Source organism: Clytia hemisphaerica, unplaced genomic scaffold (genome assembly GCF_902728285.1).
Source record: "Clytia hemisphaerica strain Z4C2 unplaced genomic scaffold, Clytia hemisphaerica genome assembly, whole genome shotgun sequence".
Lineage (NCBI taxonomy): Eukaryota > Metazoa > Cnidaria > Hydrozoa > Leptothecata > Clytiidae > Clytia > Clytia hemisphaerica.
Genome location: NW_027104620.1, coordinates 163,955 through 188,223, shown reverse-complemented (window position 1 = coordinate 188,223; position 24,269 = coordinate 163,955). Strand labels below are relative to the sequence as shown.

Sequence of the window (24,269 nt, the reverse complement as noted above, 5' to 3'; positions counted from 1 at the left end):
CTCCTGCGGGGGCAATTACAAATGTAATTCAATAAATAATAAGCTAAAATAGAGAGAGCAAATTTCCATCAGAGCTAGTTTTAGTTGGGAGACACATGTTGATTTCTGACAAGATGAAGAGGCAATTTCAATATGAAAAGTTAACACGTTCACTATCGGCCAAATTATGTTTCGTCCGTCACACAAACTGCCGGCCAATTTTTTCAAAGTCATTAAATTTTGCTCGGGTCAATGTTCACTTTTTTGACTTAAACTTTGATTGGCTATCCAAGCCTATAGCTAATAGCAACAAACTTCTTTTTTTTTTACGAAAAAAGATTTTTAAGATTTATTCAGAGCAAAAGAGACAATATGCATACTCAAATCCAGTCCTTTAGTTCACTATTTTTTTTGATTCTGATAGCGCTTCACGATGCAAGTGGCTCTGGGTACGTGATTGGACAATATGCTCTAAAGAATTACCTCTCAAATGGCCCCTTACGAGTATATTCGTAGTCGGCAGCGCACGTGTATTCCTGTTATTCATAGTTAGATTGGAAAATGCAGTTAGGATCGCTTGAGAATTGAAATCTAGTAGACTTCACAAGTTCGGATTTCAATTATTTCAAGTATCACAACGAAACTATACTCCTCGCATCAAATAATAACATGTATTCCAAATTTAGGACAAAGTTTAGGCTCATGTCTAAGTGTGGTTAGCACTTAACTAATATTTAATGAAATAAGGTGTTAAATTCAAGCTACATAATCAAAATAAGCCCCCCCCTTCAGTTAGCGTATGTAAATTTTCTACTTTTTATCTTGGCATACCATAGCTGCTTGTCTAGCATTTTGAATGACGTCACGAAGTTTGATGATATCATCATGTGATTTATCAAGCTCGGTATCTTTGTTTAAGATTATGCTTTGTAATCCCTATGGGAAAAAAGAAGAAAAATTCGATTTGAATTAGACAACAAGAATTTTCTTCAAATTTCTTCAAGAAAATTTCCAATTAAAGGGAATATATTAAACGACTTCCCCTTCTGAGGTAGGGACCCAAAATAGTTTAGTTTGTATTAAAGAAAGATTTGAAAAATAGAGCTGGACTGCATCGAGTTTAAAGCTCAGAAGGAGCTAGGAAACCTTTATCAAGCAAGAAAAAAGGGTAGCTTTAAGATTTGCGTCGAATTTAAAAAGGCGGGTTGAACGTTATCCTTTCTTTTGTTTTTAAGTGACGTATTTTTCGAAATTTGTCGATGGTTTTTACATTCAAGCTGGCGTTTGTATGAAAACCATGCAGGTCGCACGTTTTGGATGAGAAGTAAGTGGTTTTATTTCCCATCCAAGAGTTTCAAATCTAACCACTTCGGGTGCTTTGAAATCAATCGTTGATTGCACTTTAAACACCCCTTTCTCACAGAAAAATAATCAAATAAACCAATCCTCACTGCAAAGTAATTGGACATATTTTTCATCCCCTATGAATTTTCTGACTTGAAATCAAAAGAATTGAAATGGGATATTCCAGAAATAGTCTGTACCCCCTATTTTGAGGAGGTGTGACGTCCAGGGTGGTATGGAAAATAAAAAATCCAGGGTGGTCTGGTTTTTCAGAGTGAAGAAATCCAGGGTAGTCCAGTTATCCGGATTGAAAAAAATCCAGGGTTTTCCGATATTTCGAAGTGAAAAACAGTGAAATAATCCAGAGTGGTTCGGTTTTTCAGAGTACAAAAATCAGGGGATATGGTTTTTTCGAGTCTGCTAAATTGCGTGGGTTGCGTGTGTGCGTGGGTGCGTGGGTCGGGTGAGTACATGGGTGCGTGGGTGCGTGGGTCAATATTTTTGCGTGGGTCATTTTTTTGCGTGGGTGCGTGGGTCAAAACATTTTTTGCGTGGGTCAAAATTTTTGCGTGGGTCAAAAATTTTGCGTGGGTCATATATTTTGCGTGGGTTAATTTTTTTTGCGTGGGTCAAATTTTCTGCGTGGGTAAATTTTTTTGCGTGGGTCAAAAATTTTGCGTTGGTCATATTTTTTTTGCGTGGGTCCTATTTTTTGCGTGGGACAAAATTTTTGCGTGGGTCAAAAATTTTTGGTGGTCAGTATTAGTATTGGCAGTCAAATCCGGGCAGTGTGCAGACCCGGGGGGGGGGGGGGGTACTTAGGCAAAAATAGGTGCTGGGTATGTGCGGACGGTAAGGGTCGGTTTTTTCACCTTTCAAAGTCAAGTCTCTCTAAGGGTTGCAAAAATCACAAAAATTCAAATCAGTCTCTCTAAGGGTCGGAAAATTTAGGATTTCCAGGAAATTTTTTTGATTCAGAGTGAAAAAATTGGAAAAAATTCTCTCTAAGGGTAGGAAATTTTTCAAATTTTGAAGACAATTTTTCAAAAAAGTCTCTCTAAGGGTCACCTTTTCAGCAAAAATCAGTCTCTCTAAGGGTCGGTTTATGGAGGTCCCATCCGGACATACCTCTCATCTTCCAACCCTAGTACCCCCCCGGGAGTGCAGATAATTAGCATTTCATATTTCGAGTAATATTTAGTATATAATATTTAGTATAGTAAGCTTATAGTAGTAAGCTCTTGAATGATCTGTGGGTGATTGGTATTAATGCAGTTTTACAATGTATATATAAATTGATGAAAAACGAACGTGAAGAAACACAATAGCGCACACTTATATTTTGATAAAATGTTTTTTTTAACAACTTCGTGGGTCAAATTTTTTGCGTGGGTCAAAATTTTTGCGTGGTTAAAAATTTTGACCCACGTAAAAATTTTGACCCACGCAAAAATTTTGACCCACGCAAAAAATTTGACCCACGCAAAAATTTTGACCCACGCAAAAAATGTTTTGACCCACGGACCCACGCAAAAAAATAACCCACGTAAAAATATTGACCCACGCACCCACGCACCCACGCATTCACTCGACCCACGCACCCACGCACACACGCAACCCACGAAATTTAGCAGACTCGGTTTTTTCTGAGAGAAAAATTCAGGGGCATCAGCAATCTATTTTCAAATCCAGGTTTTTTAGGTGACGTTGATTGATGATTGGGAAGATTGAAGAAAGCTGTAGTTTTTGCATAGCAATTGGGGTGGGCATGAAAGTTAGGAATTAGGAATAAGATTCGACGGTTCTACGAAGTCTCAACATAAATGATGTCTTTTTCATACCTCAAATAATATTGAAATACATACATTGTATACAATGTAACAATAATTTTCTTTCAAATATCCAAGCTATGTAGATTTTATTTTCTTTCAAAAATACAGTACATCCAGCATTCATTTTCCTTCAAAAATACAAAACATGCAACATTTATTTTTCTTCAATAATACAGGACATCCAACATTTATTTTACTCAAAAATTCAAGATACATGTAACAAACAAAAAGCAGTCTTTATTTTCTTTTTGAGCTATAAGAAGTGTAATCTTGGTTTTCCTTCAAAAATACAAGACACGTCATATTCATTTTCCTTTAGAAATACAGGATATACAAGTAACAACCATTTTCTTTCAAATATCCAAAAACTGCAGATTTTATTTTCTTTCAAGAATACACGACGTGTCATCTTCTTTCAAAAATAGAGGATATTCATATATAACAATCACTTTCTTTTAAATATCCTAGAGATGCATATTTCAAATACAAAACATGAAAGAAAAGTAAAGTTTATTTTTATTTAAAATATCCAAGAGATACATACAGCTATATCAAATATTCAAGAAAAGTAGTTCATTTTGAAATATAAGAGATGTAATGTTCATTTTCCTAAAATACAAGGTATGATGTGTTCATTTTCCTTTAAAAATACAATGGAAACAGTGTTAAGAATTCCACTACAAAAAAGTAAGGAATTCTTCTATCTGTACCTGTAAATCAATCGTTCCGGCTGTCAATCAAATTCACCCCTTGAATTCAGTTTTGGTTTTGCTTTTAGAAAGCAAAGTTTAATTTTTATAAAGGTCATAAAACAAACAAAATTTATTAACTTCAATTCATCTGTACTTGGCGAACCTTAAAAGGAAGCTCTAAAAACAGTCACATCTGTAATGATAGGGGTACAGGGATGTTTAGTCTAAAGGACGTGTCGCTTTCCCCTCCATGAGTCCCACCAACCTAGGGTCGCAAAAACTCCAAAATAGAAAAACCAGCCCCTCGTAGGGTATCTTTTTGGGAAATAAGAGGAAAATCTAGAGATTTTTCTCGAGAGAATTTTATTTATCCTGACCTAAGGGTGACATCCTTTCATTCGGGCCAATTATACATAAGAAAAGTTCTTAACCCTATTAACCCAACCTTTTTTTGAGTTTTGTAGCCCCAGGGATGGGGGTAGAATCTACCAGCCTCGATTATTTTTGATCTAGAAGAGCTATGACCATGAAATTTGGTACAGATGTTCTCAATCATGACACAAACTTTCAGAAAGAAAATTTTTTTTGATGACGTCATCCAAAAAGCGATGGCGTCATCAAAAATTTTAACCTGTCGGAAAAAAACAAAAATGTATGGTTTACAAAAATGTCCCTCACAGGCGAAGCAATAAAGATATTGAGATTCTGTTTGAAGATCATGAACGATTTTTCTTTAACATAATTGCCGGTTTTGTATTTTCTATCAAAATTTTTTGTTAAAATTTATGCTGAAAATGAGTAAAATTTTCAAAATTTGATGACCTCATAAATGATGACGTCATCATTTTCAATTTTTTTTTAATTTTTTAATTGTTTCAGGTTATTTAACATTTTTAACAAAGAATTGTCTTTATAAGTTGCTTTTTAATCAAATCCCTTAACAGTAATTAAGAATTTAATGACAAAAATGACGTTATGAACTTTAAAAAGACGTTAATAATATGTTGTACCACCTTCTTTTATAAAAAGTGCTAAGTTTTAATTGGTAACTAACCTTTTTGTTTCGAAGTTTTTTCAAACTGTCCACAAAGAATAGACGATATCGGATTTAGATAAATGCAATGCATTCTGGTTTCTGGGGACTCTCAAAGGAATTATAATCTATTATGATTGATCTATTAAAATTCCTTTGAGAGTCCCTAGAAACCAGAATGCATTGCATTTATCTAAATCCGATATCGTCTATTGAACTGTTTTAAATTTTTCAGTTATTGGGCTACGTCAAGTAGAACTTTATATTTTGTAAGTGGTAAATATCAAAAATTCACTATGGTCAGAGCCCTTAACAGTTCGCGACATTTTCATGAGATTGGATACTTTCGCCCACATCTTTAGAGCGTACTGGGCTAGATAGGATGCACGCATCCCCTCTGATATGTTACACATTTTTATGAGCAACTCGGCGCTAAGAGTCCAGCCCTGAGGCCCTGAGAATGGTAAAAAAAATAGCAACTTGGTCTTAGTAACCTAGCCCTAAAACTGAGCATGAACCGGAAAAGCAACTAAAAATACCTAAAAAAGTATTTTCGGCATTATTTGGCACTAAAAAACAAAATTTGAACTATTTTGGACATAAAATGATATAAAAAGCCAAAAATTTTAAAGTTTATTGGCATTTTTGGCTCAAAATCCATGAGCAGCTTTTTGGCTGAAATCCGAAAATTCCTTAGCAACTCCAGCAATGAGCCGATAATTTTGGGGGTTGCTTGTAGAAAAATGTGTATGATATATGGGGTGGGCTGCGGACCGTGTTTAAAATTCTCGTCCGGGGGTTACCCCGTCTTTGTGTTTTTTAGTTTTAGAAATATATATGAGAGATATTTAAATTTTCATTAAATTTTCATTAATAATTTAAATGTCTAGAGGTTCATACAATCATTGTGGTAAACTCTGGGGCAGGAATTCTATACACGAAATACACCACCTATATCAAAATCAGGCGCACAGCCTATGGCCTATATGATAAAAGATCTGTTATCAGGTTATTAAATAATATCTAGACATTTCTTTCTTCAGGCGTTCCTCGCAAAATCAGGGGTGAAGCTCTTTCCAAAAAGCAGTGACTGATTTATAATTTTGATGGGAGAAAAACGAATTTGAAAACACATTCTACATACCGTGAAAAGCACAGGCCAAAATCATATATTGACCTGTGCCGACCAATCGAGATTCTATTCAGCACACAATCAACGCAGAGAAAAGTAACCATGGCGACCACCAAGATCTTGGATGAGATTCAAAGGTCGTGTTCACACTGCAGACCTTCCTTAATTAAAATGTAGTTAGGAGAATCCTTTGTTTACTACAATACAGAACATGCATTTAACAAAGAGTCGAACGCGTAGTATTGTAACTTTTAATCCGCAGGAGCGTAGCGAAGAGGAGGCACTCATAGTTTCACGCATAGATATTGGAAACTAATCTCGAATTTGTACTTTGTGTTTGTTTGTTTGCGTCTGACATCGGCGTTCCGGTCAATTATTAAGGTGTCCGTAGTAAATATGTCGGTAAATTATACAGCGGTAAATGTTATACATATTTTTATATTACGTTATCTGCTATTACCATTATTATGTTGATTTAGCATTGAAAAGCTGAAGCGAGTGTTATAAATGGAAATTATAGACACCATAACACAAATTACAGTATTACTTGTGCAAATCAAAACAAACAAAATGGCAGACTGGTTATGATGATGAGCTGATTCATTGACTGGAAAAAGTGTTTTGTATGTCAAATTTTGTTTCTTGTCTTTGAAACTGTAATAGTAATAGTTAATAGTTCAATTCTTTTTCTGAAATCTTTAAAGATCGTCTGCTCAAGTTTCAAATGTACTTTGATAGTTTTTTCAAACTGTAATTTATTTTTTTGTTTCAACTGTTTTCTTTGTTATTGATAAACTAGCTTTATATTTTTATAGAGCTTCTTGAGCTTTAAAGACCATCATATGGTCGTAAACTCGAAAGTTCTTCTTAACTTGGTAAAACAATCCGGCAATAGTACAAAAAAAGTTCAATGTAAAGTTGAATCCAAAAGTGTTTTGAAATGTGTTTGAATTTTATCAAGTTCAATGTTTTTTTTTTTGGTCTTCAAAAGATTTACCTCACTTAGAGTTTTTCACTGTGGTTGTTCAGTGTAAAAATCTATTTAAAAACCTGAAAAAAGTTTGTTTACTTTAATTCCTGGTTTGTTTCATGCGTTAAATAACTACGCTCCCGGGCATTTGTATTAACTCCAATTCTGGCTTTCCAACCAAGGGACCTTGGCCGATTTAACGGTGGTTAGACTAGGCACACAGACAGTCATCCCAGAAAGGCACCATGAAAGAAAAGCTCCTGAATGCCCATATCTTCATTGTCTGCGCTGCGATCAATCCTTTCAGCTTGGAGAAAAGATTGCATCATGAAAAAGTACTATGCACTTGAAAAAAATTTAGGTGCATTTCAACTTTTCTCAATTGTATGTCTGAATGGACCACAAAGGTATTCCTTTATTTTTCTTTTGATAAACAACATAGAAGATTTTGCTTGAGAAGTGCAATCACAGCGTACGCAAGTGGAGCCCGGGCCTTAACTAGGATGGTTTTCTATTTCACCCTAATTAAGATGGCGCAGAACTTTTTGATAAATGTTATACGCAGTATCATCTTGACTGTTTTTATTGGGCAAAGTAGCAATAGACAGTGTAGCTTTAAAGCTTTAAAACAGCATCTAATAACACGAAAACCAGAATATGATTCTTCAATGGGAATCAAAACTATAAAGTGCACTTACAAACATCAATTTGTCAGATCTAACAAAATTTATAACGGCACTGTCATCATTGACAATAAAACAAACAATATTCTGTCAAGAGCCTTGTAAACATTTCAACAACTTCCATCGAAATGATCTATCACAGCTCAGTCTACCATTTTTAGCGTGGTCCGAGGATTGAGCCGAGAACTCTCGCAGAGCGCCCGAGCTCCCGCGCGGCGCGCACCGTGGGGATGAAAAACTTCAATCTGTCAATCATTTTCTCAAGCGAAGAGTACGCGAAGCGATTCTAGCTTTACCATAGTGCCGCAGATCATCAATGGATAGTATTCAATTATAATTATCCCTTTATTTTCATTCCTAGACCTTTTGCAAAAAAAGGAAAAATAGAAAAGTTGTATTTTTTACTGCTCACTGCTCAAAAACTGATTTTTGTCCCGCCTTTGCGGGATTTTGGCTCAAGTGCTTGAGTGCAACATAGGGTACAAAGTCCAAATATGCGTTTCCCATAATTTTTGTATGAAGAGTTAGGTCTACACTGATAGAGAATTGCTGAAATATAACAGCCAATGAAAAATAAATAAGCTATTTCTGATTGGTTACCGTGTTGATTTATTCACCGCTATATATTTTGCCTACAATCTAAAATATCTGCGGCATTATCAGAAAAGGTCTTTTAGTGAATGATCATGACATATATTGTTGTAAGAAAGAAACTAGGAGAAGAAAAACAAACAAGGAGATTTGAAAGCCAGTAAGATAATGATACCATAATTTTCGAAATACATTTTTGAGAAACTTTTCCAGCTTTTCCTTGCATGAATTCTTCAAGTATTTTGTTAATGGAATATATTTTTTTTCTTCAATCAATCAATCAATAATTAAATCAGTCAATCATTAAAAGCTTTATAAGTGCATGACATAACCTTTTTGTTGGGGCATTTAGTGAAAGCTATGACTAGTTAAGAGTCGTTTAAAATCGATACGATAGTTTGATTTTAGATTTTCAGAAAAAATATTTTACAGACCGGAACAAAAGTACCATGGCAAAATAAGGTCAAAAATCCAGGGTGGTCAGTAAAACGAGGTCAAAAATTCAGGGTTGTCAGCAAACTAAGGTAAAAATCCAGGGTGGTCAGTAAAATGAGGTCAAAAATCCAGAGTAGTCAGTAAAACGAGGTCAAAAATCCAGGGTGGTCAGTGAAACGAGGTCAAAAATCCATGGTGGTCAGTAAAACGAGGTAAAAAATTCCAGGGTGGTCAGTAAAACAAAGTAAAGATCCAGGGTGGTCAGCAAAACGAGGTCAAAAATTCCAGGGTGGTCAGTAAAACAAGGTAAAAATCCAAGGTGGTCAGCAAAATAAGGTCAAAAATCCGGAGTGGTCAGTAAAACGAGGTCAAAAATTTCTGACTGTGGAACTGCTGAAATATATGTTGAGGGGGTAAAATCCAGGGTAGTCTAAAAATTGAAAAAAAATCAAGGGTAGTCTAAAAAATGAGAAGAAGGGAGTGTTTAGTGTTAGAAAAATCCAAGGGGGCTGTGGTACTGCAGAACTATATGTTGAAGAGGTAAAATCCAGGGGGTCTTGAAAATTTGAAATCCAGGGTGTCACCTTTACCGAAAAAGACCTCTTCAACATAGGGGGTACAAGTTTTTTCTGGAATAGCCCAATCCCCAGTCATAAAAAATTTTTTTATCCCCACTAGCGCTGAAAAATCCCAACCGGGTCTGTGAGAAGGGACTGCACTTTAACAAAATGACTCACCCTCTTGATACGATGTAGAACTTGTTCACCGTCCTCTTCAAAAGCACCAGGGATGTTGGAGCGTTTATATCCACGGCATCGCATGGTGATGAATGACGTCAAAGAAATGATGTAAGTTGTGTCCAGTCTCTTTTTCGAACACGTAGTTCAATTGACGTCTCAAGATTGGCAAAGCATTACGTTTGTGGAAACCCAAAATGATGTCTGATTTTTTGGCCATACTGTTGAAAGCTGTATTAAGGAGAAAAAATTGGATTTTAATCAAAGGTTGACCGTATTTTTGATTTTATTTCAATTTTTATTATTTTTACATATATATTACATTTATAATTATTTTATTTTTTTATTTTCCATTTCTATTTATGATAATTATTCGATCTAAAAATTTTTTGCTTATGTATCGGTGTTTCCTGCCTACGCAACGTTTGTCTTTTGGGCATTTGTTTAGACCCAGAATGACTGACGGATGTAAGACGGCCTTTAAAACAATATTTGATGTCAGAAAACAGAAAGCATACCACTTGCAGCTTGGTCATACAAGAACCAGGCTTTATCTTGGTCTTCCTGGGTTGTGTTGAAACGTTCATCTATAGGACAAAAGTAAAGACATTCAACATTTAAAACTGTGTTGGATTCTGCTTGAAAACGAAGACGAAAGTGATGTTTATGTTTACGAAAGGCGTTCGTTTTGCGATTTCTTTTGCTTTAGCCAATCAATGAGCTCAAAAACTCACTAAATATTCAATCAAATTCTGGATGAAAGAAATCACGAAAGTCAGCTATCAACTTGGCCTTTAGAGCATACGTGTTATGTGCAGAGTATAATCAGAATCTCCTCGGAGATTAATTCTTGCCAGTTCAAGACGCTCCCGCCAGTTTTTCTAAGATGAAACTATCAGTAGTTAAGAGTAGCTAACTATGGTAAGTTTACTGGCAACTGCTTAAGTTTTAAACAGTTTCTCATCTTTATTCCTTCAAAAGTTTGCACGAAGGAAGAGGAGAGGATTAGTTAATAATCTTCGTGTTTGCAAATAGATAGACTCACCCAAATTGACAATTTCATGTTTCAATGAGGCCAATTTTTCAATGTCGTCACGTTTTCGTTGGTCAACCTCGTTTTGGTGTTTAATAATGCTATTGGATGTTGTCAATAACACTTTGGACATCTCATCATAATGGGTGATTGATTTCCTGACACGTCCACATGGAGAAAGGTCTTTTTCTATGAAAGATAGATGAAAAATTAGTTTACGTACTGTAAAATTGACAAGTGATAAAACAATACACAGGCTGCAAAATTAAAGTCTGGAGACAAATCACGCTTTTACTTAAATTTTTATGTGCTTGTTACATGACATTTATTTCTGATTGGTTTTAATCTATGGCAATGAATTTTTTAATCAGCCGTAGAGACGGGGTTTGTGTACAGACGTCATTATTACCGAAAACGAGTGACCGTTTGGAAGCTCCTTGTATTTTCTTTGGTGTGACATCCACATTCCGCAGCATATCATAAGGATCTTCAGGTGCGTTCTGCCATTTGGAAAGCTCATTCGATTCAATATCCCCAAAACGTTCTAAAGAGTTAGTCAGTAAAATTACTCATGATATTTTTTGTACAGTTCAAAATTAAACTTCTAACAGCACAAACTTTGTTTGCTCTTTGATTCGACCTTTTATAATTCGTTAAAGCTCCCGCTTTTGAAGAAATTGAAAGTGACCGTCAAGTTTCCTTATGAAACTCTCATAAATGACACTCTACTTTTAACGCTTTGAAATAAGCACTCTAGTACTGATTTAGGCAATAGATGTGACACAGAGATCTGTATTGGGTGAAAGACGTGATGGAAGAAGAATATCAAATACAAGCCTTATGCAAAGCGTCGCACGCTGCGTGTCCCAATCCAGCAAATTTCTGCCGTGAAAAGCACAGGCCAATATCATATATTGACCTGTGCCGACCAATCGAGATTCTATTCAGCGCGCAATCAACGCAGAGAAAGTAACCATGACGATCATCCAAGATCTTGGATGAGGTTTAAAGTTGACATTTTTTTTCCCGTCGTTGAAAACACAACTAAAAAATGTCATTAATGCTTTTTAAAACGAGTCAGTGATAGAGAATCATAACATAAAGTCTGCCTATTATTTCGATTCAATTAAAGTGACATTTCCATAATTAAAAGTTTTAGTAATTACTGTTATACATTTGGGGATCATGTAAAAGATTTCCTTTGAAAGAAACTCATTTCAATTACACTTGGAGATTTCTCGGGAATTCGTAAATAGTAAACTGCATACTGATACAGTCTGCTAGACATAACCTGAGATCAGATTGTGAATGTTTTCTGCACACCACGCTGAAGCTCTAAAGGGATGTGTGAAAACAAACAATCTGACGAATATGCAATCTCGAAATCGTAAGGACCGCGTTCGTCTAAAAGGACTGGGAATGACAACAAAGTTGCGCGATTGTGTTTATGAATAGGGCGCCGTATCGGTTTTTATTTTTCCAGCGCACAACAAGATTCTTGTTGTAGAATTTTCCGCGGGAGGACTATTTTCCTCAGATGTATAATTTTCAAGCGCCTTTAGAGGTTTACCGTGCGCGTAAGAAAATTATGAACATCTGTTATCAGGTTAGCTAGACATTAATATGGTAATATTTGCTCTTCATCTTTAGATTGACACATGTGCGATAAAATAAGACTGTGAGTGATGATAAATAAGATTTTGACTTTATAAAAGAAATGAGAAAAAAGATAACATTGCATTGCAATTTTTAACCACAATTAATTTAATGGCTTTTAGAAGAATTATATTTTAGATCTTTTTAGCGGCTGGACATTCGAGGGTAACTTTAAAATGCTTTTAAAAGTTTTGAAAGTTATAGGCAGGGAACCGCTATTGTAAACAGAATGTTTTAAAGAGCATCTGAATAAGAATTTTTGAGAATGAAAGATTATATTTGGGATGAATATTGATTTTAACATATCCAGCTCCCAGGCACCTGTATAGAAAATAGTACCTTGACGTCTCAAAGTTAGTCCAGTGGTAAGAAATCTGCGTTAGGTGCAAATAGATGATGGTTGAACGCCATGAAGAGGAGGCTTTGTAGAGCTTTGTTAGATTTTCGAAGACTTTTTACAAAACGTTGTAAACACACACGTTTTAGCGTATTGATATATAGACTACTTCGGGACTTGGCTGGCACACAACGTTGTTTCAATGTTTATCTAACATCCATATTGTGGATTAACATCGAATCAACGTTGTGTGCCAGCTGAGAGAGGAAGGCGTTAATGGACCTATTATTTCATACTCGCGAGGTTATGGTTACTGCAGGGGGACTAACTGAGTATTTTTACGGTTCTATGTCCGTAACCCTCTTTGTTCACAAAAAAAATCTTTTGATACGGAATTAGCCAATCAGCTTTCTCGATAGAGCGTGGATTAGCCAATCAGTGCTTGCAAAATCAAAACATCTTATAAGCGGGAGAGGCTAAAACGGGAGTAGGTGAAGGGAAATTTTAGAAAAATAAGTGTACAACTCATTCTCATGTATTTTTTATCCAAGGACTCCTTCCCATTTGTCATGACTGTTGAAAATAAAAATGTATTTCCCTAAAGTCCTATTAATTACACAAAAATTAAATCACTTTAATAAACCAAAATTCTATTAAATCTACTTTATGTACAGAGTAAAACTGATTCAGTTAAAAATCACAATAAAATGTATATACTACTACAGTTTTTAGTGTAGTACTGTATTGTGTTAAATTACCAGATTATAATCCACAAAAAGTGAAATATTATATGAATTAAACATGTCCAAAGTGTTTATTAATCATCATCTGTTCCACTATTTCCACATATAAATGGTTGATTGAAACAATGAGTCACGTTGTGAGTACCATCGGTAAGGCACTGTGTCAACTATAATCCACTACCAAATTCAATGCAAGAGGAGGGCAAATTATGCCCGTATGTATTGATTTAGAACCAACATAAACTTCTTCCTTTCGTAAATACTACATATACAGCATACCATAATCTTGTGGCAAACTGTTGTAGGAGAATTTGCCAACCAATAATCAACCGGTTAGTCACTGCATCTTGGACCGATAAATTTTTCAACGAGCCAATAAAAATTAAATCCAAAATAATTTATATCAGTGTACCGTGAGATTGGGTAACTTGCATCAGTGGAGGCTAACATGCATAGCCCTCAAATGAAAGACCTGGCTGGTTCATTAAAATACAACTATTCAGCTCCGCTCGCAGCTCTAATCTACCATTTTTTTTTATTTAATTTTGTATTTTAATGACCAGCCAAAAAATATTTATTTCTCGCGCAATCAGCCTTTACGTTCACGTAGGGAGATTTCAAAATTTACGAAACGGCCGCCATTTTTAATTTTCTAGGGTTACAGACATGGAACCGCCATTGAAAACCACGGGACAAAGGGAAAACAAAGAAAAATGTCCCTTTAAATTTTGCGTAAGTCTCCCTTCTTTAATATCCCCTGGTTACTGAAAGCCACAAGAGTTTCGGGCTTATTTGGTTAATAAAGGGACATAAAAGTAGTAAAATGTAAACATTGCGCAAACCGGGTGTCATTAAAGAGAACAATTAAAATCACGTGTCAAAAACAAACTTGTAAAACAATTGAAACAATAAAAATATGCCATATTTTTTTGATTTTTTATATTGACATGTGACATTTGTTTTGATTTTGTATCCCGCTACATACGGTTTGTTTACAAATATTTAGTCAGTACTTTTATGTTCCTTAAAAAAAAGGCATATTACCTTGGAGATCAACTTGTTCAACTGGCTCATATAACTTTCTGTTGTTCTCATTAATTTGAATTTGATCTTTAGGGATTCTATCGATCAAACTATCCAGCTCTTGCATGGTGATGTGACCACGTTTTTGTTTGGCAAAGAATTCATCTGTTATCTCTTTTTCAATCTGTAGATTTATAAAAGAATAATTTCTACACCCTTGTGTCACACACCTGCTGGAACCCAAGCGCCACTGATCGAATATCATACAACACATGTTTTATATAACACATACACGTTTTTTATAAAAACAAATTATAAGAACATAAAGGCTTCGATGGCCAAAATGTGAAGAACAAGTTAAGAACATTTTAAGGCTTTGCAAACTCTAAAACACCCGATTTCTTAGGAAAATGGACAAAAATACTCAAAAAATAGTCAAAAAAGAACATGTTTAGGCTTAAAAAAGTTAATAACATCCAAAGGCTTCAAAAATTTTGGATGTTCTTATAAAAGAGCGTGTATTATAAACGAACGAAGAAGAAATAACTCACAGCGTCATCAGCTTCTTTTTTTCGTTCATTAAAATCATTTTCAGCTTGTTTGATAGTCTCTGCATATTGTTTCACCTTTTCTAAATTTTTCTCAGCATCCTCTAAGTCTAAAAAAAAACAAGAAAATGGAAAGAAGATAAACGAGGCTCCAAAAGACCTTTTCATAAATTACGTCACGAACATCACTTGCCTCGTATTCAAACAATTACCATGGTGATTATGTCCCTTGACAAAAATAAATGATTCTTTTATGAATAGGAAGTTGTTTTAATAAAATCCACTGGGAGTTGATCACCATGGCGCAATAATTTCAAAATGAAGCAAGTGATGTTCGTGACGTAATTGATGAAAAGGTCTATTTGAATAGGTCAAATAATTGCTTTACGTTATTCATCTTCTCGGCCTAGGAATCGAAGAAAGAATGTTAAGAGAATCTTCTTAAAAGAATCATTTTAACTTATTCTCTTCATACCTCCTGGTTAGAGTCCGTTAGACAAAGGCCAAACTTGATGGAATTTCCCAACTCTTAGAGGATTGATAATCCAACTGACTTGAGCATGGGGACGAGGTTGTTTATTGAACATTCACGGTTAATTTTTAACTGCTCTTTCGGTACAGCCCAGCTGAATCTCCCTCATTTATAAAAGATTCTTTCGGCTGCCAGTAATTTTGATTGAGGACCTAATCTAAACAAAGGCACGCTGAAAAGATGAATCTTGGAAAAAGCTTTCCAACGAACCCAAACATGACCAATTTTGCATAGCGAAAGCCGAGAAAATTGCTGTTGAAATTGACATACAATGGCTATGAAAAAAACACTAAATTTCAGTTTCCATTTCAGTACTGAAACTATAGTTTTTTTACATAGTTGAAAAATGTTTCCGTGGGCGATTAATTTAATGCTAAAAAGAATAACCAGAAGCTTCATGTTTCTGATGTTATACTACATATTCGACGCTCACTACAAGAACAACAAGAGGTCATCTTTAGGTCATCATTTCACATAGTTATGCGTACCTTTTATTTCAGGTCTTGATCTGGCAGCACCAAACACAACTTCCTGCATAAAATTAGCTGTCAGACATCCATTCCCAGTATGATCAACTTTGTAGCTGAAGAGATACCCTTTGAATGTGTATTCACCACAAGCATCGAACTGCTGAGACAGAGATAATCTGAACTTCCATCAACCTTTATAAAACGAAATTGCAAATAAGTATAGCTTGATTTACCAGCTGAAATCACATAGACCTTCACTACTTACTACCACAGTTCCCATAAGTAGTAAGTCTGCGACCGCAGTCGGAGGCGACCCAAAGGCTCCTCTTTTGATAGCTATCTACCCGAAGGTAGGGAAAGGGCACCACTTTTTCTCCCTAGATTGCTCCACTGACCCTTGATCCTTCTTAGATCAGAGAGACATCAAGTACCATTGTAGGAATCACCTGGCTGGGCGTTGAACCTTGCACACAGTATTCGGATGCTCTATCACTGCGATACGGTCGCTTTAGTTCACATAGATGACTCGGCCAACCAATATTTTTAGCAAAAAATTTAACTATAGCTATTGTACTAAGTACAGAGGGAATTTTCCATTTCACAGATGACCAACTTACTCTACAGAGATTCCAGAGGCAACATTCTCAGTAACCTTGACAACAGAACCGAGGGCAACTTCAGCAGCCTTATTAAGATCTTCTCTCATCTTGATCATAGTTTCACCAGTTTGAAGAACACCGCCAGCCACAGCCAATGACAAAGCTCTTCTCTCTGAAATCCATTGAGTTATCTGCAAAGATAAAGAAAATGAAGTGAGTTCTGACAATGCCTGCTTCAATAAGACGCATGCGCAGCTTATCGTTCTTTAAACCATAAAGGCGCGAAAAACGCGCACGGTTGGATTATTGCATAAATGAAAAGCCTTCAAGGTTTGTCTCCTTGAACGGCGTGAGCTTTTTTTGAAGTCGTTAATCTTACCAACAATCCCAACAAACAAAGAAGAATTAAAATATTGGGGGTTGAACAAACTGCCAGGGTCGGTGGTTTGGACGTCGAAATTTGTCGTTTTTTATGAATTTTGTTGTTCTTTTTGTCTATTTTTAGTAAACTGCAGGAATCGTTACGTTGAAGCCCTCGAAATTGGAAAATTTTTCATTCATTGTCAAAAATATTCATGCAATGGGAGCGACAACCGCGTGGTCAAGGTTTTCAACGCCACTAAGGGGTTCCTGGTTCAAAATCCCGCTCCTTTTAATAACAGCCGACCATGGTCCCCGGAAAATAATCGAAAGACTGTTTTAAAAGTCCTAGATCACTAGACTTTCCACGTAAAATATTAGCGAGGTTAAGCACGCGATACCGTAGGCCTGTACATAACCTGCCAAAGTAAACCATGCAAGTGAAATGTTACGTACAGGCCTACAATATCGCATTGAACGGTCTAAAAAACACTTGTTTAACCTCGCTATTGTCAACCAAAAAGATTCGATCATTCGAGGGAAATCAAAAAGTGTTAAATGAAAGTTCAAACAACGTTCATGGAAAGACTGATTACAAACCTGTAACTTTTTCTTCTCATACCAGACAGAAATCTTGCTACTGTATTCCGAGTAAAGACATTTACTCAAACATACAGGACTTCTGGTCATCTCACATTTCATCTCAACACAACCATAAAGATAATCCCAATATGATTCGCAATCATCTCCCCAGCCAGGACGTTTGATGCAGTCTGTAAAGTAGAACAGAACAGCCTTGTCTCACAACCTTGGTGGAATTCTTTCACACAACGGGTTTATGAAAAATTCTATCAAAAAACCAATGGGATATAAATTATATTGTTCCATCTGCGACACAGCTAGGGGTGCAACAAAATATAACTACAAGAAGAACTAGTCATGAGTGTGTTTATCCAAGAAACTTAAATAAAATAGGACGATGTTAAAGATGTTTTATTAAAGCTCCTTGGTTCATTCGACACTAATATAACAGATCTAAATTTTTCGAATTAAGTTGGTTGTTTGAGGTTAGCTCATGATTCAATACTAAAATCTATTTTTTTTATTTTAATATGGATTTCTTTGTCCAATTTGTCCATTCTATTTGATTTGAGTACATAGACGATTCATCTTTACTAATTTTTAGCTACCAAAGGTCGATAAATCAAATGAATCCCAAATGCAGCAAAAATTAGGCTGAAAATTGATATAACTTGCCTCCAGGTTGAGTAGAATTTGTATGTCGGATGAGAAAACGAATGAAACGAATTTCGTAACAGACTCTATAGTTGTAAAGCTCATAACTATGGTAGAGAGCTGCGTAGCCGTCACCTTTGGAGATCTCGAGATTATGCTAGTCCGATACCGCATCACGAATGTAAAATTATCCGCTATGAGATCAGTTTAACTGTGTTGTATAGGGTCATCCTCGTTCGTTCACTGTGTATTATCAGCTTTTTTATTACTTACTGATAGCGCTAGATAATATTCTCTGGCGTTTATCAGTAATGTATATAGAGCCTGGAATACACGGGGGACGAGGTTGGTATAGGGTTACAGAAAGGCTTGATCTTCGTTAGTCTAAATTGCAGATCTCTACAAAACTACCCCCTCGTCTGATTGAAAATAACGGAGAACAACTTTCAACTGCGGTCGCAAAATTACTTACGTGACTTTGAATAGTGTTTGCAGTTTAACTCAGAACCCGTGACGAGTAGTTTTTGTACTTAAAGGCTCTGACCATGGTCGGGAAATTGATTTTAGTATTTGAACATAAAAGTTATGTTTTAGGTTCTTTAACACTTTTAACAAAGAATTGCCTTTATAAATTGCTTTTTAATCAAATCCCTTAAAAGTAATTAAGAATTTAATTACAAAAATGACGTTATGAACTTTAAAAAGACGTTAATGATATGTTGTAACCTTCTTTAATAAAAGTTTTAATGGGTAATTAACCTTTTTGTTTCGAAGTTTTTTCAAACTGTCCGCAAAGAATTGAACTGTTTTAAATTTTCCGGAAAATTTTTCTAAACTAATGCATCAAAAGTTATGGCTGTTTTTCTATGAAAAATTGGGATGGAAAATTGGTCAAAAAGCACTAATTTTCAAGATTTTGAGACAAATAAGCTTTTAGAAAAATTTTCAGAAACATTAATTTTAGTTCAATAAAAGATACACCATCTACTGCAAAAGAATTTTTAAAATGTTTTTCTCCGCCGAAACTAAGCTCTTCAAAGTTGAAAAACTCTTCTTCGCAAAAGTCTTCATTTTCTTCTTCATCAAACTTTTTCATTGCGATTCCTAAATTTTCAGACTCAAGGATAATTGGCCCAACAGAAAATGTACGACATGTCACAGTTTTGTGGGCTACATCAAGTAAAACTTTACATTTTGTAAGTGGCGAATATCAAAATTCGCTATTTTCAGAGCCCTTAAACTCAGAACCCGTGACTCAGAAAAATAAAAGAACTCACATCGTGGACAATCTTGATTACATTTGTCATGTTGAGCTTTTTCTGATTGCCTGTCCAATTCATTTTTCTGTTCCTCTAATTTTGCAATATGATCTTGAATTTCCTTCTTCCAAGATTCAGTATTTTGTCGTACCTGCCTAACTTTTGTACGTGATGCTTCTAGACCTGACCTCAATAATCTAAGTTGTGACGTGGCGGGATGTCCAATTAGTCCCACAAACGCAGTAATGTACTTGGAAGCTTCCTTGGTGCAGAGACTTGGTTTTAATGCAGCTTTCAACTACAATATATATATATAAAGATGAGGTTTAAAATGTGGTATTATATCCTAGAATTATTTCTACACCGTTGTGTAGGTAATTTAGAAGCCCTAACTATTGGCCATGCAAGCAGTCGTTTTACTATCAAAAGTCAAGTGGATTAACACTAAAATACCTTAAAGCTGAGAGTTTGTAAACTTCCATAGGTTCCTTCAACTTCACAGTCGGCGGTAAGATTAAGGAATAAGGCTCCACTAATTTTGAAATGCATTTTCGTCTCCTCAATGAAAATCTTTACTTCTCCTTCCAAAGCAAGAACACGGGCGTATCCCTCAATATGAACATTTGCATAATTCATCTGTAATACAATTATTAGGATTAGAACGTACACTCATTCTAAATTGTCTCAAAATCTCTTAACAGGAGCAATAAGCTATTTCACAGTCGCAAATCGTAATGGGTAATCAGGACTATTGCGCGCTAATAACGACTTACTATTGGTCCGATGTTTTAAAAAATTCTGAAGATTTTTGCGTCTGACCAACGGGAAACCATTATCGGGAAGCAATCGGTCCTGATTACCCATGATTCATTTCGACTGTGAAATGGCCTATTAAATGTATGTCGGATTGTTATATTAAACGAGATATTAAAGGGGTTTGTCGACGGGCAATAGATTTCTTAGTGTTCTTCAGTAGTAAATAAATCTTTATTAAATACACAGAACCGTGTTTGGCAGATACGTTGATCCTACACAATTTTCCAGTCTGTTTGTCAATGAATCCATGCCCCCCCCCAATATTTTGCAAAGTATTTTTTTTTTACTTTGAAAAATCTTATATATACCGTTTAGAGGGGTGAAATAAGGGCAAAAAGTCGAAAATTTTCTTCGTCGCCCAACCATGGTGGGCGACATATTTTTCTGGCCCCCTCAATTCGATGCACACGCCGGGGGCCATTACCCTACTACGAGAATGCAAGTAACAGTGTGTAGAATAACAAACTTACTGTATTGCCTAATCGAAGTTGAAACTTAGGTCCTTCTTTTTCATTGGTTTCCGATCTTTTCAATTGAATTAAACCACTTGCCCATGAGACGGGCTTCATATCAAAGGATAATTCAAAAGCACCTCCTCCGTATAACACTTTGCCCCAGGCTTCTATGTCCCAAATTTTTACTCCACCCATAATGGCAAATCCTTTGGGAATCGCAATCCCTGTATTTTCAATGATTTTTTCTGAAAAAAAAAGAAATAAAACTAAATGAGAGAAAATTCAAATGCAAGAACCTTATTGCTGTTGGGGTTTTATGTTGAAAATGCAACAAATTTCAAATGGATAATCCCTAATCCAGCCCCGACGGAAGTGGGGAGACCGGGGAGATTTCAGCCCCCCCCGCACTTTTGAGTAAATGAGATTTTTTAATCAAATTCCTAGCAAATTTTATTTCATTTTGAGCCTTTAGCCTCCTCACTTTTTCGGTTGTTCGACCGGGCCTGTAATCTCATTATTTAAAACTAATTAATCAATTTAATTCCAAAAAAATATCACTTAGACTTAGACTTTACTTGTATTCACTAGTAAAGGTAAAAGCTTAGTTTACAGCTTCTCTAAAGGGGTGAAAATTCAGTGTAATAGCAAAAGTTTTTTATTGTTAAAAATATTTTGATTTTGGAGAAGCGATGCTTTTACGCGAATCAAATGTTGTTTATCCATTCAGTATTCGGAGAACAAAATTTTAGTACTATATTCTTTTTTATGAGAGCTGCTTTATAAAAGGAATTTTAAGGAATTTTAAGGTTTTAAGGAACCAAATAGCAGAAATCATAAGACATTATCTAGCGGAATCTGAAAAAAAGGTTTATGGAAACTGAAAAACCATAATCACCAGTCAAATCATTATTTAATTACCTTCAGATGCTAATGATACTGTACTATCCTTAGTGAGACCATATCCTCGAATCTTTGTTGGAATTTTATCACAATCTTCTCGGAATGCTTTACATGCAGATTCGATTGTTAAATTATTAATATTCCCATAGAAAAAGAAATCTTTTCCATTGAGTCCTCCAGCGATTGTCAATTTGATTAAATTACTTGTCGATGGGGATTTCAATTCTTTGCCGATCCACATTTGAAGAGCTAACTCAAACGCAGGCAAGTTAGTTACCATGTTATATCCACCGCCCAAATGTATGGTGCGAAATTGAAAGGCGGGGCCAGGGCGTGGAATATTTCCAGTAGCAGTAAAAGCAAGCATCAACGATTTAAGTTTAAATTCAATTGATCCTGAAATTTTATAAGATTATTGACAAATTATAGTTTTTTCTTTATTTTGCCTACTATTTACATAAACTTAAATTATTATCTGTCACCTCCACAAGAGCAACACAATCCTCGGTAGATTAGGAAATAAGCTATATCAACTATCAAAATTGCCCAAAAAAAAAGTTAATTGTTTGGCCTAACTTTTAGTCAGTGGGGGCAGAGAGCGGGGTCTGTGAAATAGGGTTTTCTACTCTAAGTAGTGAAAGCGTTAATTATATGAAATTCAAAGCCTCAACTGGGTTAAAATCAATACTCTTTGGACAGGCAACGATACCACTTATCATCCTTTAAGTTTCAAAGACGTGAAATTGAACAAGATTTGTGATGTTCAATGCATCATAGACATTTTGACAAATATTCCAAGATTCTAACTTCCTTTGCCTGGAAAAGTTAGAGGTTTGATTCTAACATATCTAAAAATTTCGATTCGTTGCATCTACAGATATCTTATATAAAAGACGCTTGAACTTGAAAAAGAGACGTAAGAGGTAAAAGGAATATCGCTCAAAAGGATGTGTTATGTTCTATTTTGATTTTTGGTCACAAATCTGATGACTCTTTAGGTTTCACTTCTTACACTAAATAGAGCTTACTCTTTAGGCATGGAGAACAACGGATATGACCAAGGCTGGAAAATGGTCTTGTTTGATCAAAGTGTCGGTATTGAACTGTGATCTTCTTAAAATGATGACAAGAGTCGTTGATTACTGTACCTGTCAGCTCCCACGATCCTGCTCCTGAAAGCCCATTCTCTTTTTGTTGGTCCTCAAAAATGATGGTGCCCAAAATTTTGATTGAAAAATCTCTGATGGCAATTCTTAGGACAGCTTTTCTAAATTCGATATTGAAACGGTCGGTATTTAAGAGATGAATGTTTGCAGTAATCGATGCAGTCAATACCAAATATCTGTTTGCTTTATTGTAGAAGATTTGCAGCTGCATATTTTGGACATTGTGTAATTTACTGACCAGAAATTTACAGACTGCACTATTTTTACAACGGTGATCTTCATTCACAGTTTTTGGAAGGTCCCACAAAAGCATTGCATTGATATCTGTACGGTGAAAAGACAATTCATGATTTTCATTAGTGAGTTGGTAGTTATGGTACTAGAGCATAATTTCATCTCCAGAAGGTTCTCGATTGATTTGGGTTTTTTCTTACGCATTGAGCCTTTTTAAAATCGAAACTTCAGTTAATAATGCCTTATAAACCTTACGCTGTACGCCTATGTGTTCCCTATGGGCACGCAACGTCTTATGAACATTCAATGGACGGCTTTAAGACCTTTGGACGTCCTAGAAACGTACATTAGGCGTCCAAAAGACGTTTGTGCCCATTGTGTTAAAGCTTACTCCAACTGTAAATTAAGTTTTTGGAATATTTTTGGTTATAAATCATAACACCTTTTTGACGTGTTCAAAAATTGCAAACAAAGTTTCCTTTATTTTCTTACCTGGCACAAGAGCGCCAACTGCATTCAAACCAGGTGTGGTGAAGCAAAGGTCTTTCAATGGAACCTACGATGAAAGAGACCCAAAAACAATGCTTGAACTGATTATCGAAATCGAACATTAGTCTAAACTTAGCTCTAGATTTTTATATTTTTGCACAACAAAAGGTTCAAAAGTGCGGCAAAGTAAGATAAAGTACGGCTTGAGCAGAGGTGTAGCTACGAGTTTACGTTTCGGGGGTGGGGGGATGGGATTGGAAAAGTTTTGACTTTTTTGGGGGAAATTTTTGGAGAAACACCCCCCTCCCCCGCCGATGGACACGCCACTGTTTAGACTTAAATTGGGGAGATCAAATACCAGGGTAAATTGACGTTATTTACTGTTTCGTGAAATCAATAATCTATAAGAGCTCTCCATATCTATGAATATCATTGGAGAAGAGGGGAGTTTCTTTCAAATTTTAATTGTTATAATAAACCATAGGGACCTAATTGCCGGGAGGGTTAGAAATTGTAAACTCAGGGCCGGCGAATCGGTTTTAAAAGTGAGGGGGCTAAATGATATAGTGACTAAGGAGGCCCCACAATGGTTGGGGGCGACGGGCTGAGAAATTTTTGAAATTATAGTATTCTACATTCGCTTAGAAGTGGTCTAAATTTAATTTTTTTGAAGTTATTGGAATGAAAAAATCTGAGAAGTTAGGCGTTTTTTTATACTGATAATCACCAAAGAATATACTACTATATAATAACAAAATGAAACCTATAATAAATAAAGCGGACTTTACATGTTCAAAATTCATAAGCAAAAGTAGATTTAGAGTATGCTTTAACAGACAGTAAGCATACAGTAATCAAAATTAAAATTATCCAAAGTAATTAAAGCGATGCTCTCGAGTCGACACAAACTCTCTACCAACTTCATCTAAATCAAGTTTATCCGCTATATTTTTATGGATATGGAGCAAAAAAAGATTGTTAAACC

General features: G+C 35.6%; 3 protein-coding genes and 1 long non-coding RNA gene across 4 annotated transcripts in view; 1 reads left to right on the top strand and 3 right to left on the bottom strand.

Annotated features, from left to right (window-relative positions):
• The window catches only part of LOC136824666 (uncharacterized), a 108,047-nt gene that overhangs the window by 71,937 nt on the left and 11,841 nt on the right, over nucleotides 1–24,269 (bottom strand). The gene's annotated exons all lie outside the window — the stretch shown is intronic.
• Nucleotides 1–24,269, top strand: part of LOC136824670 (uncharacterized) — a 32,359-nt gene that overhangs the window by 4,444 nt on the left and 3,646 nt on the right. The gene's annotated exons all lie outside the window — the stretch shown is intronic.
• LOC136824669 (uncharacterized) lies at nucleotides 682–14,505 on the bottom strand. Its single transcript, XM_067080660.1, has 6 exons — nucleotides 14,242–14,505; nucleotides 10,871–11,005; nucleotides 10,474–10,650; nucleotides 9,947–10,015; nucleotides 9,429–9,659; nucleotides 682–915 (listed from the first exon to the last, which is right to left on the bottom strand). Exons 1-5 carry the CDS (start codon nucleotides 14,492–14,494, stop codon nucleotides 9,493–9,495), a joined length of 801 nt encoding a protein of 266 aa, XP_066936761.1. The 5' UTR covers nucleotides 14,495–14,505; the 3' UTR covers nucleotides 682–915; nucleotides 9,429–9,492.
• LOC136824661 (uncharacterized) lies at nucleotides 16,384–23,351 on the bottom strand (the record flags this gene model as incomplete). The annotated part of the gene is given in 8 exon segments (XM_067080652.1): nucleotides 16,384–16,560; nucleotides 17,330–17,502; nucleotides 19,243–19,522; nucleotides 19,678–19,860; nucleotides 20,511–20,740; nucleotides 21,414–21,791; nucleotides 22,544–22,885; nucleotides 23,288–23,351. Coding segments are annotated over 8 exon segments (1,827 nt in total), but the record flags the coding sequence as incomplete, so codon positions are not given.